Source organism: Ursus maritimus, unplaced genomic scaffold, assembly GCF_017311325.1.
Source record: "Ursus maritimus isolate PB19 unplaced genomic scaffold, ASM1731132v1 scaffold_9, whole genome shotgun sequence".
In the NCBI taxonomy this organism is placed as follows: domain Eukaryota; kingdom Metazoa; phylum Chordata; class Mammalia; order Carnivora; family Ursidae; genus Ursus; species Ursus maritimus.
Window position 1 is genome coordinate 38,899,069 of NW_024427107.1, and position 21,940 is coordinate 38,921,008.

General features: G+C 32.4%; 1 protein-coding gene across 12 annotated transcripts in view; it reads right to left on the minus strand.

The window, feature by feature from the left end:
• TRIQK (triple QxxK/R motif containing) overlaps positions 1–21,940 on the minus strand; it is an 83,136-nt gene that overhangs the window by 21,733 nt on the left and 39,463 nt on the right. For 8 of the 12 annotated variants that reach the window (XM_040625951.1, XM_040625956.1, XM_040625953.1 and 5 more), the window contains one exon: positions 18,458–18,539. In XM_040625951.1, coding sequence (XP_040481885.1) covers positions 18,458–18,539 — 82 coding nt within the window. The remainder of the gene's footprint in view (positions 1–18,457; positions 18,540–21,940) is intronic. The other 4 variants (XM_040625959.1, XM_040625950.1, XM_040625954.1 and 1 more) reach the window with 1 other exon arrangement.

Below are 21,940 nucleotides of genomic sequence, written 5' to 3' on the forward strand. Positions count from 1 at the left end.
GAGAACATCAAAATGGCCAACAGACACACAAAAAGATGCTCAACATCACTAATCAGGGAAATGCAAATCAAAACAACTATGAGATCTCATCACCTCATGCTTGTTAGAATGGCTATCACCAGAAAGACAAGAGACAACAGGTGCTGGCAAGAAAGTGGTGAAGGGAATTAAGAGTACTCTCATTTCGATGAGCACTGAGTAATATACGGAATTGTTGAATCAATACTATACACCTGAAATTATTATAACCCTGTATATTAATTACACCGGAGTAAAAATTTTAAAAAAGAATGTGGTGAAAAGAGAACCCTGAAACATTTTTGGTGAGAATGTAAATTGGTCCAACCACTATTAAAAACAATATGGAGGGTTCTCAAAAAATTTAAAAAAAGATGTACCACATAATCCAGTAATTCCTTTTCTGGTTACACACCCAAAAGTAATGAAATCATGATTTCAATGAGATAGGCACATTCCCATGTTTATCAGAGCATTAGTCACAATAGCCAAGATGTGAAAACATCCTGAATGTCCATCAATGGATAAATGAATTTAAAAAGATGTGGTAAATACACACAATGGAATATTGTTCAGCTTGGAGAAAGAAGGATATCTTCCCATTTACTATAACATGGATGGGCCTTGAGAACATTATGCTAAACCAAGTAACTCAAATAGAGAAGACAAAGACTGTATGATATCACTTATATGTGGAATCTAAAAAAGTTAAACCTGTTTTAAAAAAACAGTAAAATTGTATTTACCAGGGGATCAGTGGAGGAGAGGGAGAGGAGTGATGGTGTTTAAGGGTATAAACTTGTAATAAGTAATAAATAAGCCATAGAGAGCTAAAGCACAGTATAATGAATATAGACAAAAATGTTACACTTTAATTATGTAAAGTGATAAATTTTGTTACATCAGCAATCATAATACAAAATGTAATAAAGTAATACATCATATACCTTAAACTCATACAATGTTACATGCCAAATTTATTCAATTAAAAAAACAAAATAGAGTAAATTTAAAATTAAAAAGTTCAATTCCTGATTGTAGACTCAAAGGGCCAGAACACACCCTATGAACATTGACAGTTTCTGGGTGTATGGGTTAAAATGATAGGCAGGATCTTCAGCTTGGCTCCCTGACATGTGCTGTGAGTTATTTTGAAAGTAAAAGTGAGGTAGAAATATTACTCCCCTTCTTACTAAAATGGTAAATCAAAGGGAATGTACATTCCTGGAGAAGTTTCAAAGATTCACTGTATCATCAAAATATACAGTCACACTGTTTATTTCCATAGACCTATTTATTTTCTTACTGCAGCTAGTTGGTCTTGAGAGACTAACTGAGCAATATTAAATTCAAACTTATGGTAGAATTTTCTTATTGTTCTTACAGTAGCAGAATATAAAAGTCCTTCACACATGGTCACAAATAGCTCATTATTCTAGACAATGCTTTTTTCCTAGGTTCTGATCACAGGTACAAGAAACTATCTGCCTTTACTGGAACAGGACAGCAGTATACTTATAGTCCTGCTCAAGAACTAGAACAACTGTCTATCTCAGTGCTATGGTCTCATTCCCAGAGAATTAACTGCCTTACTACTACACAATATATCACAATAACAATGATATGATGTAAGCCTTGGAGAAGACCTAACAACTGCCTGAGATGCCTCATTCAAATACATGCATAAGAGGGAGAAGAGAGAACATTCTGTTAAATACAGAAACTAGCTACCCAAATCTGATTCATGGAGGTCCACTGATTTAGAGCATGTCAGGATGGTTTCTAAGAAGAAAAGTCCAACTTGCTGTAGTTCATGCTATATCTACCATTAAGAAAGGGACATAGGTCTAACTTACCAGCATTTGATAACATTCTTCTATGACCTATGATCCAGCATTCTTCCACTAGGTATATATTACAGAAAAACTCTTGTATATATGACCAAAGAACATACACATCCAAAAATTTGCAATTAATCCTTTTAATAACATTCATAGAAAAAAAGAAACTGAGAATGATCCAATGTCAAAACCAGGAGAATAGAAAAATACTGGAATATACGTACAATAAAATGCTAGAAAGCATAAAACATGAGAAAACTATTATCAAATTTCATCAGTAAGAATAAAACTCTAAAACATGATGTTCAATTAGAAGCAAATTACATAACAATATATATGGTATGATTTCATTTATATAAAATTAAAAACAAACTAATATATTGTTCAACACGTATCATAAACAGAATTTTACAAAATCAAGATAGTGGTTTATCTCTCAGAGGCTTAGACAGTGTTGCAATTCAGAAGGGGCATAAAAAGGGGTCTAAGGTACTGGTATATGTCTAATTTTTAACCTGGATGATGGATACTTGGTTGCCCATGTTATAATTGTGTTTTTAAAATCCGCATACATATTTTATACATGTAGAGAACCTGAAAAGCTGCTAGGTTGAGTGGGGCATGGGACAATAAAAGGTTCTCCAGTAGATTGCTGTGCAAGCCATTCTACCTCTTAGAGCTTATGACATGGCAGAATAAATGAAGCTTGAAGTGCTTTTAGCTGTGACATAGAAATAAGCCTTTAGCAGGTCCCCCCAAAAAGAAGTGGCAGTCTCTAGGGTTTTGGAATAGCGCCATACATCCCTCAGCAGGTAACAGCTGCTAAGAAACAACTTCTGGATTGCTACCAAGCTCTGATGGAGACTGACTACCTGGTCATAAGACACAGGGACCATCTGGCCAGAGCTACCAGTTATGAATTGGAGGTTATCTAATTCAACAAACCATAAAATTGGGTGTACCATTTTAGCAGTTAAAAAAATGTTTATAGATGGCTCTTTACAACATGCTGACACCAGCTGGAAGTAGACTGCTATCCTTGGAGATGGCCCTAAAACACAACCTATAAAGGAAATCCTCCCAGTGGCCAAAGTTTGAGTAGTACACTTTGTTGTGCACTTTACTTAGGAGAAGAGGTAACTTAAGAAAGGCACAATATTAGTTTTCCTGAACTGGATACCGAGTCTGCCACCTGGTCAGTTTGGATTATTTATGCCTATAAGTAAACAGGCAACACAGAGAATCACAGTATCAGCTGGGGTAATAGATGCTGGTTATCAAAGATAAAATGATTTGTTAACACACAGCAAAGGCCAAAAAAATTACAGAAAGATATTAGGGAACTCCTGGGGTAATCTCATGTACTATTTTGATCAATAATAAAATTTCATGAAATTTCTACATAATTTTATAAATAGAAGAATCACTTAGAACCTTCAGGAATAAAGATGTGGGTTATGCACTAAAGACAAAGGGCTCATCAAACTAAGATGCTTGCTAGGGACAAGATCCAGAATGAATTTTGGAGGGAGGAGGTCATAAATTACAACTACTACAACTAGCTAAAGAACTGAGAATGGTAACCTGAACTTTTATTTCTTTGTTCATCCTCTCTATACAACCAGTTTCTCTGTAAGATTGGCATTACCAAAATTTTAAAAATATTTCTTCCTCTTCCTTAGGCTGAATCACAATAAAATATATATATATATTATATATATTATTGAAGATCCTCGACTTAGAGAACAGTAGTCCCAGGCGTGGTTGGAAAATATGTAGGTAGTTGTAGAATATCTTTTTAGATCCTTTCAAGATTATTTTAATGATAAAGGGCAGAAATCCAGCCTGGAATAATGTGAAAATAAAATGGGTGGAGGGAGAAGGAGAGAAGAAGAGAAAGAAAGAGAGAGGGAGAGAGCAAGAGATTAACTGATTTTTTTACTTATTCCAGGAGATAAGAGAAGAATGAGTTCAGTTGGGGATTGACTTGAAACTCTGAAGGACTTTCCACCACCAGTTTGTATTTCTTGTCTCACTCTAGAATCATGGCTATTTCCTGCTCTGGTTCACGTTCTTATAAAATGAAGAGCAAAGTGGAATGGATACTTTACCTTGGGATCATTTTAATCATTCTTAAACTCAAAAAAATTATCAAGTTTCTTCCAATTACAGAAGAGTAAGATTCACCTAATAATATGAGTCTAGTTCCCAATTGCAGCAACTTTAACAAATCAAACTAGCCTATCTCTGATTTCTCCTGTTAAATATAGATTGAAAATATATACTTGAAAACTAATGGTACATAATCAACAGAATTTCTGCTCCAAGTCTTAAACAGGGGTTATGAGTATCAAGTAAAAGCAAAATCATAACTAAAAAGTAAACATTGATGCAAAAGAATTACACCTGGATTTTTTGATAGCTAAGATGATTTCACACATATTCACAATTTTTATTTATATATACTTTGCAGACAATCTGTGTAGTATCTGCTTTTAAAACAGAATAATTTAAGAAGGCATTTTCAGCTATAATTTCTAATCAGTAGATATTATCTGTGTTAAAGTTTCCTTTCTTATTCAGTATGTTAAAATATATTTAACTCTAGCATGGGCACTGTTTCTATAAAAAATCACAAGTAGATACAAAAACATATTTAATAAAAATAATAAATATTCTGATACTGTAATATTGTCATATACTTTTCCTCATATTACACTAATTTAGAAAAGAATAGAACAATTTATATGCTCTATTTAATTTGACATAAAAACTCATTTTATGTCATAAATTATTTCATATTTAAAGACATGGTTTTAATTATGCCATTGTTTCACCAAGTTTTCTTACTTTAATGAAAGAATAGATTACTTAACTGCTTTTGGCTTTTTGCTTTTCAATTCCTTTACTTTGTCCAGAAACAAGACTGCATCTTTGCCCTTGTTGATATTGCTGTCTAAGCTCATTATCATGTGAATATCTGGTTATTGTTTTATAAATGTTCATTTTTCAGAAGCTCGCTGTTTTTTTCTTTCTCAACAGTCGACATTACACTAGCCACACTCATTATCATCATGTGGCAGTACTGCTCTTCCTCTGCCTTTGCTGCTTTAAAAATTAATGCACTGTTATTTTCTGAATACTGCATAAGCTGCTTATGAGTACATTATGCTATCAAGCAAGCACATGCAGAAAAGCTTCCTAAACTGTTATTCTTTCAATGAAAATACAGCTGGTTCTGCTTCAAAGGCACATCTTTTCACCTGCAAATGGACTTGCTCCTACACTTATTCCTCAATTCATTGTCTTTTATTTGTGTCTGGAAATCTTTAATTGCCTTTAATTAGAAAAAAGTAAATTCAGTGCTTTAATCTTGCAAATACATTCAATCATAATTCTGTCTGGGATGAATACCAAGTTCTATTCACTGTCTGATCTCTATAACAAAGATATATAATTTATTGTCCATTTATAGAGACCACACCAATTAAGATACAATAGAAAAGCAAAGAGATAAGAGTCAAAATATTTGAAAAGAAAAATTTGCAATCTAAATTTAATTACTCAAACGAATTATTGGAAGATGAGTTATTTACAGCATGCCAAAAATACTGACAAATAATAATATTTGTTAATCAAAGTAAAGACTTATATTTCCTTCAACATTTTTAGAATAATTTCTCATCAACTGCTTCAAATCCCTCCCCTCTTCTTCGAAAAGCAAAACACTATTTGAAATCTTACTTTTCTCATCTTACCATATGGTATTACCATACCATATTACTTGTATTACATATAAAAGAGCAATATAATTTGGCATATAAAGTAATTTCCCTACCATATGAACACAAATTTTAGTTACAATATTATAAACTACAAATAACTGTGGAAAGCTCATTATAAAAGCAAGGGTCTATAGTCTCTCCTATGGAATCCTATAGCAAACTCCAGTAACTATGTCAACAAACAATTGATCAGCATTTTGATAGCTACAAGAAGAATAAAATCAGAAATGGCATGATCACAGGCAAAAAAATAATCTAAATGTTAATCAAGTTGATTAAAAACTTACTGCAAAACCAGAAACACAATAAAATACAGATAAAGAATAAAAAATACAGATCCAGTGGATTATCACTGGCATAGTACACCTTTATATTTAGCCAGTCATACAAAATGATGTAAAATTTGCAAAAAGTATTTTTCTCAAAATTATTTAGGGATATTTGAACTAAGGAGAGGAAATAGGTAAATTAATCCTTAAAAATAAAAACTCATGCAAACCTTAAAAATTGTGTTAGAAAGGCAACTCAAACCAATTTTTTTAAACACTTGGACAAAACAGCTTGATACTAATCATATATTACAGAGGACCCACCATCATTTAATATCACGTTAAGTACTCAGAAACAAGTACTATGCTTTGGGTTGCTAGAAAGATAAACCAGCAAGTTGTTCATGAGACACCAATTAATTTCTCAGAAAATCATACTAAAAATGCTGACCAAGTAACAACTTAGATATGGAGAGAAATTAAGTTGAATAGAAGATATCATCATAAAGCATATCAAACTTTAGTTTGGACCTAGTCAAAACAAGGAAAGAGTTTTTTTAGTAACTGCTATGTGTAATGTATCCTTGGGGATACAAAGATGCAAATCAATAGAAAACATCAAAAAGTACCATAGGGAAGATAAAACATAAACTTGCAGAAAAACTAAATAACATCATATTTCAGTAAGTTTTCAAGTTAAAAATACTCATTATTTCAAGTGATATAATAGAACACTTAAGACTAATATGCACAGAGTAGATTAAACAAAGACTATATAGAATTTAATTACCTTAGAATTATGGAGATTTTTTATTGAATATTTGTAAGTACCCTCTATCATTATAGATGATCAGCAGGGATGCAAAATAAAATTAGATAGAGCTTCTGTCTTCAAGAATGTTTAAATCCCAGTAGGTACAAAGAAAAAATATATATAAATACTTAAATCAAGGCAGAAAGAAAGTGGTATGTGCTATCAGCCAATAAAATTCAAAAGACTTCCAGTTCTGGAAATATGGTAGACAGAGCTGAGGTGGACACTTCTTTGATATAAACACATAGAAACAGTAGTAAAAATTCCATCCTATGAAGCTATAAATATATGAATATATATTTACATACACATACATACATACATACATGATAATAAAAGGAAAAATGGAAGTGTTCAAATGGCAGAAACAAAGATAAAACTCAAAGCAAAACAGCTAGTTCTAGCCGATATCCTAATAAACTTGGGTGGGGAGGTGCGGGGTGGTACATCTAAAACCAGTGCCTGGTTCTAGATGTCAAGAGGATTGCACATTGGCTTTTAAAGCCCAGGCATGGGCAGCGCTGCTGTGAGAAAGGATAAAATTGATGTTCTCACAGGATTAACCAAACCATACAAAAAAGACACTGTATTTATTTGGAGAAATAGCAAGGAATATTTCTACTTCCTCTAAGTTCTGGGTGTAGAGAAAAGATGTGTCACCTGTGAGAAATATAAATCTTAAGCCTGTCAGGCCCAAAAAGAAGGTGTGAGGTCCAAATTGCAGGACTCTTTGGCCAAGAAATAAGTCTAGAATAATGGTCAAAAAATACCTACTGTCAGTAAGTAAACTAAACACTGCTCTGTAAGAATATTTCACAATTCAGATTGCTTGTATACTTACAGAGGGAGAAAACAGAAACAAAAACAAATGACCTTCTGTTGAAGATGAATACACACACACACACACACACACACACACACACACACACATAAGGGGTGGGGGACAAACCATAAAAGGACTGAAAAAAAGAAAGAAAGATAAAGAAAATAGCATGAGGTACAATAAACCAATATAACAAATGGGAAAGTTGGTACGATAAGAAGGAATAGTGGAAGAATCTGAAAGAATATATAAAATTGATATTTAAAATAATTAAAGAGGAAAGAAACAGAACAAAAAAGAATGATTTTTAAAGTGATTAAATGGACCTTTTACACATGACAAAAAAGGTCATTGAAATTATATATCCATGGATGCAATTTAGACATAGTAGTAAATAAATGATTGAGAAAGAAAAAAATTCGTAAATTTTAATCGAAGGGAAGATAAGTCAGAGAAATAACAAGCCCAAATACAATAGAAATTTATTTTTTTAAGATTTTATTTATTTATTTATCAGAGAGAGAGAGAACATGCACAAGCAGGGGGAGCTGCAGGCAGAGGGAGAAGCAGGCTCCCCACTGATCAAGGATGTGGGACTCAATCTCAGGACCCCGGGAGCAGGACCTGAGCAGAAATCAGACACAACCAATGGAGCCACCCAGCCATCCCAGCAATAGAAATTTAAAGAGAGAAAATATATAACTATGATTTTAAGAGATACAAATGTTCTAATATAAGACTCAATTTATATACAATAGTAATTCTAGAAAGAGAAATTAGAGAGAAGGGGGAAAGCCATTATTTCAAAGACAAAAAAAAAAAAGAAAAAATCAGATACTGAAGTCTTTCCAAGACTTAAGAAAGACAAGACTCTTTAGGATGAAGGAACACACCAAATTTCAAGTCTTTTTTCCTGTTTACCAAATAAAAATAAGCATTTGCATTAACTAAAGGTGAAAAACATTTAAGATAAAAAGAAAAATCTTAAAAACAGGAAAGAAAATGAAAAGAAGTGACAATTATATTATTGGAAGATGTCTCATCAGAAACACCAGAAACAGGAAATGAATAAAACAGTATTTTCAAAGTTCTGAACAGATATAAATATTGACTTAAAATTAGGTACCCAGCTAAACTGTAATTCAAGCATAAGTACAATATAACAATACTGTCTTATAAACAGAGAGCGAGAAATTTTGCCACTAATGGATATTTGCATGAAGGCAAAAGTAACAAGAAAACTTTACTAGAAGACAGATGTGAAATATAAAAAATAAAAACAGCAAATATGAAGTTAGATCTTAGTGATTACTGGTGACTGAAACTAAAAAATAATAGCTGTAATAATTGAGTTGGTGCTGTTAAAAACAAGAGAGAAATAAAGTAATACAATAACATGAGCAACAGGAAGGAATAATCATATATAGAGTTAAAAATCTTTATATTGTTTTGGATAAATAAAGATATTAATGGACTTTAGATTTCATCAAGTCAAATATATCACAAATAAATTTGAGAAATTCAAGAAAAGGAAGAAAATGAAGATGAAGAACAAGAGGAAGAAGGAGGGGAAGGAGGAGGGAGGAAGGGGAGGAGGAAGAGGAGAAGGGAAGGCAGAAAGAAAGGAAAAGAAAGAAAGAAAGAAAGAAAGAAAGAAAGAAAGAAAGAAAGAAAGAAAGAAAGAAAGAAAGAAAGAAAGAAAGAAAGAAAGAAAAGAAAGAAAAAGAAAAAGGAAGGAAGGAGGGAGGGAGGAAGGGAGGAAGGAAAGGGGCAAGAATTGAAATGAAATGAAATGAAATGTAATGTAATGAAATGAAATGTAAACCTTTCAAAATCTGAACAATAAAAAGAACTCCAAATTTCTCAGGACAGAAGGTTAGGGTAGAGATTAGCAAAAAAAAACCCATCACAAGTAAAAATTAAAAAATAAAATTGTGGAAATATATCTAGCTTTTTCATTCACAGGAAATGATATAGAATTAAATTTGCTTGCTCAAAAACTAAGATTCTTAGGCTGTATCAAAAACATAAAACATAATGCTTAAGTTGAGACAAAAGTAAAGCAATGGAAAAAAATATCAGAACACTAAAAAAAAAGAAAGGTATATATCCATATTAATGCAAGACAAAAAGCTCTAAGGAAAAACTAAATGCATTTTTAGAAATAAAAAGACCATTATTTAATAGAAAAAAGAGCAATTACCCGAAATATATACAAATTTAGAAATGCTATGCAATAAAAACATAGGCTTAAAATATACAAAGCAAAAACCAATAGAATTACAAAAATTAACATCTCCATAGTCTTAGTGAGGATATTTTAATTCTCCTTTCTCACAGAACTACAGCTCAAACATTCATATAAAGTACAAAATAGATTTGAACAGCATAATTAACATAAGCAGTACAACATCCTGATGTTAGAGAATACCTATTCCTTTCAAGCATGGACAGAACATAAATGATATTGACCACATACTAAGCAATAGAGAAAAGTTTAATATCACAAACTGACATCATCCTGAAAGTCTCTGAACAAAAAACAGTAAGTTTAAGAATCAACTGAAATTACATGAGTATAAATATCTATGAAATACCTATGTATATGAAATACATATATATATATAAAAGTTCATGAAAGCTCTAAATAATGTAATGGTGCCAATAATGAAATGAAAAAAAAACTGATCCATTAAATGAATATGTTATTTTTTTAAAGTTATAAAACAAATAGCAAAGCATTCAACTCAAGTAACTGCAAAAGAAAGAGAGAAGTTGAGGAATTGCAATGAAGGAAGTCATAAAGAGTAAAATTATGGAAAAAGAAACAATAGAAAATATAGTACCAAAAGCTAATTCTTTAAAATGTGTAAAAAATTAGACATCTCAGTTAATATTGACAAAGAGTAAAGATAAAGTTAAATAACATCAACTAATTGAAAAACACAACATAACAAGACACAAAAGATGAAATGCAAGAATTAAAAAATTTTTAAAATATACCTATTAGAAAACTATAGAGAAAATCAAAGAGAAATTACAAATTATTACAACTAATAAGAAAATGCACTCAAGTTGCTTAAGATTAATAATTAAAATTCAGTAACATGTTTATATGGCAGCAACAACCAATTACAAAATATAATTTTATAAGATCTAGTCACAGTAATAGCAAAATATTGAGGTATGTATCACATCTGTTTAACTCAGAAAATTCAACAACTTTATGAAGAAAATAATAAAAATTTATCAAATATATCACCTATTGATGGTTATCAATTGATATTGATACAAATTTCATGTATAAAGATAGAAATTCTTCCCAAAGTAATCTATAAATCCACTATAATTCCAAGATGACTACCAATGGCCTTTTTCATGACTATATAAAGTTAATTTTAAAATTCATGTAAGAGGATAAAGGACCAAAAGTAATTGAGTTAAGTTTTAAACACAGCAAAGAGGAAAGAGGATTTGTTCTACCATTTGTCAAGACGTATTATAAAGCTGTAGTAATTAAAAAAGTAAAGTATTACCAAAGCAATAAGCAAGTTTAATAATGGAATAAGGTAACAGAGGATTATTATCGATACCTAAAGAACTCAACACAATGAGAAAAAAACAATTCAATAGATTTCATTTGACTTTATCACAAAATGTGTTACCCAAATTCACTCAAGAAACTATAGATATATTAACAGATGAAAAAAAGAAAGAGCAGTTAAAAGTCCACTCACCAAAAAAAAAGAAAGAAAAGAAATATGAGCAGCAATATATTCACAAAAGAGAAATCAAAAGATCAATAAATATATGAGATGTTTAGCCACAGTAAGCAGCACAATGAAAACTAAAATAAGAATGAATACAATTTCATGTGTATGAAATTGGTAAAAATTTAAGTCTAATGGTAACAAAAAGATATGGAGAAATAACACTTTGCTTATAGGGCTATAAAATAGCACGACCACTTTAGACAACAATTTAGCAGCTAAAAATGCACATATCTTATTATGCAGCAATAGAATATCTGGTATTTTCCCAAAAGGAGAGAAGAAGAAAACTGGAGTAATATTTTAAAGAAAAAATGGCTAAGAATTTTCTAGAACATATTAAAGAAATGAATCTACAATAACATATACCATTACAATAACAATACCTCAAGTAGGATAAATGAAGTCAAATCTATACCTAAACTCAACATAGAGAAACTACAGAAATCCAAACACACAGAAAATTTTTAAAGGAGGTACAAAAGAAAAGATTGGTAATTTTTAAAGAAGCAACATTTAGATCAACTTCACAGTGACAAAAAAATAATAGCCGAAATGCAATGCAGTAATATTTTCATGTGTTGAAAGAACACAGTGAAATAAAAACAAAAACCTGCCAAATGAGAATTCTATAACCAGAGAAAACATATTTCAAAAATAATGGTATGTCCCCATAACCAGCAAAGAAATTGAATCAGTCATAAAAAATCTTCCAACAAACAAAAGTCCAGGGCCAGATGGCTTTCCAGCAGAATTCTAGCAAACATTTAAAGAACAATTAATACCTGTTCTTCTCAAACGGTTCCAAAAAACAGAAATGGAAGGAAAACTTCCAAACTCATTCTACAAGGCCAGCATTACTTTGATTCCAAAACCAGACAAAGACCCCCAAAAAAGGAGAATTACAGGCCAATATCCATGATGAACATGAATGCAAAAAGTCTCAACAAGATACTAGCAAATTGAATCCAACAGAACATTAAAAGAATCATTCACCCCAATCAAGTGGGATTTATTCCTGGGCTACAAGGGTGGTTCAGCATCCACAAATCAGTCAATGTGATACACCACATTAATAAGAGAAAGGATAAGAACCATATGATCTTCTCAATAGATGCAGAAAAAGCATTTAACAAAGTACAGTACCAATTCTTGACGAAAACCCTCCATAAGGTAGAGATAGAGGGAACATACCACAACAACATAAAGGCTATATACAAAAGACCCACAGCTAATATCATCCACAAAGGGGGAAAGACTGAGAGTTTTTAAGAAAATGATGTCCACTCTCACCATTGTTATTTAACATAGTACTGGAAGTCCTAGCCTCAGCAATCAGACAACAAAAAGAAATAAAAGGCATCCAAATAGGCAAGGGAGAAGTCAAACTTACACTGTTTGCAGACATGATACTCTATGTAGAAAACCCAAAAGACTCCACCAAAAAATTGCTAGAACTGATACACAAATTCAAAAACGTCACAGGATACAAAATAATCTGTTGCATTTCTATACACCAATAATGAAGCAGCAGAAAGAGAAAACAAGGAATTGACCCCTTTATAATTGCACCAAAACCCAGAAGATACCTAGGAATAAACCTAACCAAAGCGGTAAAAGATCTGTACTCCGAAAACTATAGAACACTTATGAAAGAAATTGAAGAGGATACAAAGAAATGGAAAAACATTCCATGGTCATGGATTGGAAGAACAAATATTGTTGAAATGTTTATAGTACCCAAAGCAATATAAACATCTAACGCAATCCTTATCAAAACACCACCAGCATTTTTCGCAGAGCTAGAACAACAATCCTAAAATTTGTTTGGAACCACAAGATACCCAAATAGCCAAAGCAATCTTGAAGCAATACAACTCCAGACTTCAAGCTATATTACAAGGCTGTAGTCAGCAAGACAGTATGGTACTGGCACAAAAACAGACACATAGATCAGTGGAACAGAATAGAAAACCTAGAAATGGACCCAGAACTATATGGTCAACTAATCTTCAACAAAGCAGGAAAAAATATCCAATGGAGAAAAAGGACAGTCTCTTCAACAAATGGTATTGGGGAAACTGGACAGTAGCATGCAGAAGAATGAAACTGGACTACTTTCTTATACCATACAAAAATTCAAAATGGATGTAAAGACCTAAATGTGAGAAAGGAAACCATCAAAATCCTAGAAAAGCAACCTCTTTGACATTGGCTGTAGCAACTTCTTACTAGACACATCTCTGGAAAAAAGGGAAAGAAAAGCAAAAATGAACTATTGGAACTTCATCAAGATAAAAAGCTTCTGCACAGAGAAGGAAACAATCAACAAAACTAAAAGTCAACCTATGGAATGGGAGAATGTGATTTGCAAATGACATATCAGATAAATTTAGGGTTAGTATCCAAAATCTATAAAGAACTTATCAAACTCAACACCCAAAAAATAAATACTCTAGTTAAGAAATGGGCAGAAGGCATGAATAGACATTTTTCCAAACAAAATTCCATTTCCATTGTGCGCACACACACACACACACACACACACACACACACACACAGTGGAATATTACTCAGCCATCAAAAAGAATGAAATCTTGCCATTTGCAATGATGTGAATAGAGCTAACGAGTATTATGCTAAGTGAAATAAGTCAGAGAAAGACAAATCCTATATGATTTTACTCATGTGTGGAATTTAAGAAACAAAATGAGAGGGGGGGAACTATTGGGTAAATAGGTGATGGGAGTTAATGAGTACACTTGCTGGGTGTTGCATGGAAGTGTTAAATCACTAAATTGTACACCTAAAACTAATATTACAGTGTATGTTAATTAACTGGAATTTCAATAAAAACTTTTAAAAAATGGTATGTTAATATCATCAAAAAACAGAACTTGCCACAGGTAGACATACATTCTAAGAAATTCTAAAAAATGTTCATCAGGCACAAAGAACATGATTTCAGCTTTAAGGTCTGGGATGCAAATGAGAAGAGCAGAGTAGGTGATAAATATGTATACAATTGTATGAGCTTTTACTGAATAAACTACAACAATAATGTCTTAGGAGTTTTAAAAATAGAATTAAAAAATGGAAGCATCATATTTGGTCTTTCCAAATTAGGAACAGAGATACCTCAGACTCTCCTGACAGCCAAAGCGCTTTTATACTGTCAATTCCATGAACTCAAATCTTGTGACTTAATTATCTTTGCATCTGCCAGTACCTAGTATAGTCTTCAACCCCAGAAAAGTAGTATGGTGAAGGGATTATGTGGTCAATTTCTTGGAATTGAGTCCTGCTTTACCTCCTACCAATTGTAGAACCTTGGGAAAATTCTTTAACCCATCTGCGTCAAGTCTTCCTGATCTGTATAATGGAGATAACAGTAATTGCTTTTTTGCAGGACGACGGTAAAAATCAAATAAGATGTGCCTGGCGCAAGATGCTTAATAATTATTAGCAACTTTTATTATATAAGAAAATAGAGATTCACAAGTAAATTAGTTGTGTTTACCTAGTACATATAAATATTATTTGCCTGATATACTTAATAACATAGATTTAAAAATATCTTAATTATGTTAAAGCAGCTTTTAAAATTCTCTTCCAATTTTGAAATAATTTATCTCTAGAATAATACATGTAATATTAGGCAATGTTACTCTCTATTTTTATAATATTGTATCTGAAGAGATGAAAGGACCCAAACCAGTTTACTTCCCCTTTAAGCCAGCAATATTTCAGAACATTGTTTTTCTTGGGTGCATTGACTTGAAATAGAGAAGGTATTTCATCTTCGTTCACTACACATTTCGAGATTATGCTATAGTAATTAAAACAGTGTCCATTTAATGTGAGGATTCTGTAGCTACAAAGTGTTTTCAGTCACAGCATCAGCCCATTTGATTCTTACCTGAGCGAAGAATATTGTAAAGAAAGCTTTTATGAAAGCCATTAATCACTGTCATTTAGTACATAATTGAAAAGGCAAAACTTTTAGCAGAAGATAAATATTAAACGGTGATATTAAAATCATCATTCAAAAAACGGCACTGGTATTGCCCGATATAGATGCTGACTGTCCATACAAAAACTACATAAATAGGTGAGATTTTGTAACAAGAGGACATTGCACATAGGTAATACCACTATTCTTTGTGAATGTTTATAAACTAGCAATTAAATTAGCTCACTAGTAACTTTAATAGTAAAAAAAAGCCCACTATGATACTCATTTTATTTGCTATTTATATTTCTTTTTTTTACCACCAATACTGAAATATCTCATCAAAATAACTTTAGTTGATTTATTCCCTCCTCAGATTTTTGATCAGATCTGGGAAACATCTGCATAGGGCTCCATTTAAGGGAGACAGTGCCAGTGATAGATCTATTATCATTAGTATGAGCTCAGGCTTGTGGTACTTTCTAACTCTGATATGGAAAATCAGATAATCCTTCCTTGAGGAAATTCTTGAATTAGTTAATATCTTAATTAATTAGTTTGTATTAATTAACTAGTCAATATCTTTTCCATTTCATTTCTCTGTTTTTCCAAAGAACTTACATATATCATAATATTCTATAGTATATGCATAAGAATCTTAAGACTGCAGCACATTATCTTTAAAAGTAGTGAACAAAAGTATACCATCACTCTTTAATTTTTAATACAGTGTGTTTGATTATGATTTCTGTATTTGCAAAGTACACAAAGGATAACTCATATCCATGTAACACTGTAGTTTACAAACTGGTCTGACACTTCTCATGGATCTCCAGAGAACCTTGTGAGACAGTGAATTTGTGCAGCTAATATTTTCAAGAGGAAGTAAAACAGGAAAGAGAACTTTATATGGGAGTATAATGCAAATCACAGCACCCTCTGAACAATTTAGTGTAAGAACAGGGCTGAGGCCTTGTAATTATACTACTTTGTCTCACCCGTCCTTGGTTCTAACAAATATGAATAGAACTAAATAAAAGAACAGATATGCCATGTTTATAAAACAGAAGATTTTAGATTTTTAATGTCTGTTCTCCAAAACTGATCATTAGATAAAACTCAATTTCAATAAAAACGCTGCAGGCCTTTTTGTTGTTGTTGTTGTTTTGTTGTAGAAAAATTCATCTGTGGTGATAGAAATCAGACAACTGGTTGCATATGGAGGAGGGTAGAGACTGACCAGAAGCAGATACGAAGAATTACATGAGAAAAATGGAAATGTTTCTAGTTTGATTGGCGTTTCTGGTTACATGGGTATGTCGCTTGTTAAAATTCTAAGAATTGTATATATAAGAGTTGGATTGTGAATTGATCCATGATACGGCTATTCTTTATGTGGTTATCATATCCCATTTGATCAGAGACTTTAATCTGATAAGTCAGTCTTGTTTAAACACGTAAATAACATAACAATCCACACTATTTATTCATCAGGCATCCTGTAAGTGAAGGAAGGAGGAATATAACAAAAAAAAAAAAAAAATCAAAATCATAAACCAACCTTGAAGAAATTTTATCCCATTAGAAATACTTTTTTAATTTTCTTTTATCTGACTACCAGTTAGACGAGTTAGATCATTTTGTAAGGCTCTTTTGATTTCATTTTTTATTGTAATAGTTGTTTGCTTTTTTATTTTTGTTTATTTAGATTTCCTCTTTCACGAATCACCTCTTCATGTTTTTTTTTTTTTTTTTAAAGATTTTATTTATTCATTCGACAGGATAGAGACCGCCATCGAGAGAGGGAACACAAGCAGGGGGAATGGGAGAGGAAGAAGCAGGCTCATAGCGGAGGAGCCTGATGTGGGGCTCGATCCCATAACGCCAGGATCACACCCTGAGCCGAAGGCAGACGCTTAACCGCTGTGCCACCCAGGTGCCCCCCTCTTCATGTTTTGTACACATTTTACTATTGGGTTTCCAGACTACTTTATTTATTTATAGTAGGACTTAATTTTTCTGCATATAAATTTTAATTGGTTATATATATATACTCTAAATATTCTTTTTATTTTGCATCTCTTTTGTTTTACAGAAATATCTTTATGGAACGCACCTTATATATCACATTTATTAAATAGGTATACACTCTTTTGGTAAAGACTTATTTTCTGACTTCTATTGTGACTTCTCTGTTTATCCTTTAGTTTTTTAGAAGAGGTTTTTTATTAATTGTTATTTTTTTATTTCCAAAGAAGCGGGAATGGGTGGGAATGAGTAGGAACATGTTAGAAGAGAAGGTGCAAGATGGGAAAGGGTAAGTTACCTTTTTTGCTTCTAACCGATTTCTTTTTTTTTCTTTTTGTTAAGATTTTTATTTATTTGACAGAGAGAGACACAGCGAGAGAGGGGACACAAGCAGGGGGAGTGGGAGAGGAGCTGAGCCCGATGCGGGGCTCTATCCCAGGACCCTGGGATCATGACCTGAGCTGAAGGCAGACGCTTAACGACTGAGCCACCCAGGCACCCACTTCTAAACGATTTCTAATTTACTACACTTTGCTCCAAGTTGTAGTTGTAGGATACGGATTCTTTTAAAATTGGGGGAACTTGGTTTGTGGCTTTGTGTGTGGGTAATTTTTTATAAATACTCCATGTACCCTTGAAGAGAATGGGTAGAAAATCTTGTACTTAGAACATAGTCTAAAATAGATAAGCTTCCTGTTATTTTTTTATGTTGACAAGTGGACTTTTCTCTAGTCCACCACTGTATTAAAGGAAAATTTTAAAGAAGAATTTCAGGCTTATCAAATTATTGTCGTTGAGTCAACAAAATTAAAAGTTTTTACATGGATAAAAATAAATGATTTAATAAATGACAATACTAAAAATATTTACTATATAAAAGCATCTAGCCTTAAGTAAAATAATAAAATGTATTTTTGCTTTTATTAAATTAATACAAATTATAAGAGCTTTGAAAATAACAAGTACACGAAGTGTATTTCTCCATCAATAAACAGGGCTACACTTATTTTTTGCTCTTTAAAAATATATGGTCCTTCGTTATTCATATTCTGTGTATCATATGTATTAGGGAAAAGTTATTTTCTTAATACCACACATAATTGCTTTTATCTTTATCTTAATTCATAGGACTGTATCAAAGGGAATTCATTGCTTACCAATTTGCTTTCTGTACTGATCAACAGGAAGTTTTATAGTGGAGGCATCTTTTCTACCCATCTTTGATCTCCAAAATGCCTGCTGCAAAGAAAGAAAATAATTATGATGAAATCCTAAAAAATCAAAAGGACTATCTACAGACTTCAGGAATAATTTATTCCATAAAATTCATTTTTAAAGCAATGGGTAAAAATGTTTTTGACTTATTCCCATTAGATATCAGTAAAGAACACAAAATTCTTTCAAATAAATTATCAAGGATACAATTACTGGTAATTAAATTTCCCAGTTATTTGTTCTTGGTAACATTCATTTCATCAAGTACTACCAATACTCAATTAAACCAAACTATTAGAGAGTATTATCTGTAAATGTGAAAGTCATGTACCATTTATTCAGATGGGCTGGGGTTGTAGGCATGCTCTTGGCAGTATGTTTCTTTCCAATTACCTATTCTGTCACACAGAAAGACTAAAGTTTGAATCTCAGATACTTTGAATCTTGTTTTAAAAAGCATGACATAGGTACCAAAGGGGTATAAATTTGAGTTCTAGTTCTGTCTCCCCTTCTGTAAACAGTATAAATTACTACCATTTACGAATATTCTCATCCTTACTACATTACATGCACTGTTTGATTTAATCTACAACACATCTTTCAAATCTTATAATTTTTATTGAATTTAAATACATGGCAGACATATGTGGAATTTAAGAAACAGAACAAATGAGCAAAGGGGAAAAAAGGACGGGGGAGAGAGGACAACCATGAAACAGACTCTTACTAAGAGAACACACTAATGCTTACGGGTGCAGGGGGTGAGGGGATGGGATGCTTACGGGTGTGGGGGGTGAGGGGATGGGTGAAATAGGTGATAGGGATTAGGGAGCACGCTTGTGATGAGCACAGGGTGTTGTACGGAAGGGCTGAATTACTGTATCATTCACCTGAAACTAATACTACACTGCCAACTAAATGGAATTCAAATAAAAATGTTAAAAAATATATGTGGCAGAGACTGCACTGTCACATGGAACTAAGCAGAAATAGTAAGAAGGTTACTAAAAGCTAAAGGATTTTATTGACAAGGAAATCAACTTCGTCTAAAAAAGTATGTGAATGAAAACCAATTCTAGGACCTCTAAACTCAAACCAACAGACTGCAGCCGCCAAGGAAGGCAAACTCTGTAGATTTGGAACATCCACTTCATATATGACCAGAAAGGGGAACCATCCAGAAGGGAAGGCCATAAAGAACAATGGAAAAAGGAACTTTTCTAAAAAACCATAATTAGGGTCCAAGGAAGAAACTTGGGTAGGTACGGTAGGACTTCTCAGTGACCTCACGCACAGCAGGTTTCCTTGTCATGCTGGATCAGTGCTTCCTGTATGTTTCCCATTCTTCCCATTCTTCCCATTCTTCCCTTTCTAAATGGGAGTGATTATAGGAGATATGAAGCAGTTATCTTCTGCTTCACCATTAGGAAAATTTCATAGTCTGTAAACTTCAAGGAAGCACATTTCAACCTAAGAGGGAGCACTGCGCCCTCACTTGAGATCCTTGGCTTTGCCCTGGATGCAATAAGTGGGGAACTCTAGGATCTTCCTACTAAAGAGGCAGGAAAAAGGATGTGTATGGCTATTTCATGACCAGAAAGGTGAAGTATAAGAAAAATGGCTGGCTGCTTACTAAAATACATGTACTCCTTCGTTTTTGGTTTTGTTTTTTTTTTCTTTCCTGAGCTCACTTGACAACTTTTCCAGCCTCCTTTGATGTTAGCTGTGGGCATGTGACTGAGTTTCAGCCAACAGAATATGAATGAATTAGTGTTTGCTACTTCTAGAACTAACCTATAAAAACTTTCTATATGTACTCATTCATCTGGCTAACATGGAGATGGCCCCCACAGTGATGCTGGAAATAATGTGATGAAGAGGGCAGAGCCTGGGACATCCTGGACCCTGAATGACTACATGAAGGAAACCTACTCAACCAACTTGTTTCTCTCTTTCACACTGCTGTGAGAACAAGAAATGACTGATAGCATTTGAGCCTCTATACATTTTATATTTGTTTGTTACAGTAGGTAGTATCACCCTGACTAAAACAAGTACGTATAGATGTCTCTGTATAAATTATTAAACTGTAATTTTCCTAAAGAGCATTATTAAGGTCCTCAAATACAGAATGTCTTTGAAATCTGTTCCGATCAAAGTGTATTTTTTTTACATATATGGTCACACAGAGCAATCCTAACAATGATAACACCTAACACAGAAAAAGGCATCCCCAAATTAATAATTATTATTTATGTGTAAGAAAATTATAAGCTCTGTTAAAAATCTATTTTTCTATTCATAACAATCTTCAGATTTAATATTACAGTAATATTTAAGAATGTACAAAGACAAAAAGTCAAATAAATGAAATCTTCACCTCTCATAAACCATGTAGCTATCACATCTAAGAAATACAATCTTACAGTTTCAGAAATGAAACCAAGACATCACCTAATCCTATATTCTCACTTATTATTATTCAGAACATTAATAAAAGCATCATAAAAAATATCAATAGATATGTTATAATTTATTCATATAGCAATCCATTTGCATAGTGTTTTGCATGTACTAATTGTAAAGAGGAGTCAAGTTATTTTAATCTTGATTATGTGAGGTTAGAAAAAATACCACTCCAATTTAGGAGAGAAGTTTAAATAAATAAATACACAGACATTATTCCCTCTTCGGTTTAGTTTTGTCTGTTGCCTTTATGGAATAGCTTAAATTTTTAAAAAGCAAATTACTAAGGCTAGCTACCAAAACGGTCACTCACTATGCTTCCCTCAATTCCTGCTTGGTCATTTAAACCAACATCCTACCAGAGATAATACTTTAAAGGCCAGTATTGTATTCTTTCCTTACCTGTAGTAAATAAAAAAGGAAGGGATCCACACAGAATATCTTTTCAACAAAAGGAATTAGATTTTACTGATTTTAAAATGTACTTTAAATGAACAAAGTGATACCAACAAAAGCTAAAGAATCTATATTTTTATAAAGGCCTATACTCTATGAATTGACCATTTTATAGGTATATAGCCTGTGAATATAAAATCTTTAAAAGAATTTCAACTTAAGAGATACATTAAAGAGGAAATAGCTTTAAATTTTTGTTCCCTATGATTTTGGTAACTGATAATCCTTACCCAGAATTTCAAAAATTAAAACTTTAGTCTCTGAAATTATTCTATTCAATTCATTTATTCTATTCTATTCTTTAAGCAAAATAAAATTTTACCAAATGTTGAAACAAAAAAAGTCTGAAGAACACACCCATGCACAAATGACTTACATTTTATTAGCTGTAACAAACACAAGAAGAAAGAAAATATTTTACTTTCCTAATAAACACACTGAGGCTATTTTAAATGATCTAAAGAGATTCCCATTCACGCGTATGGTGCAAACTGTCAGTGTCT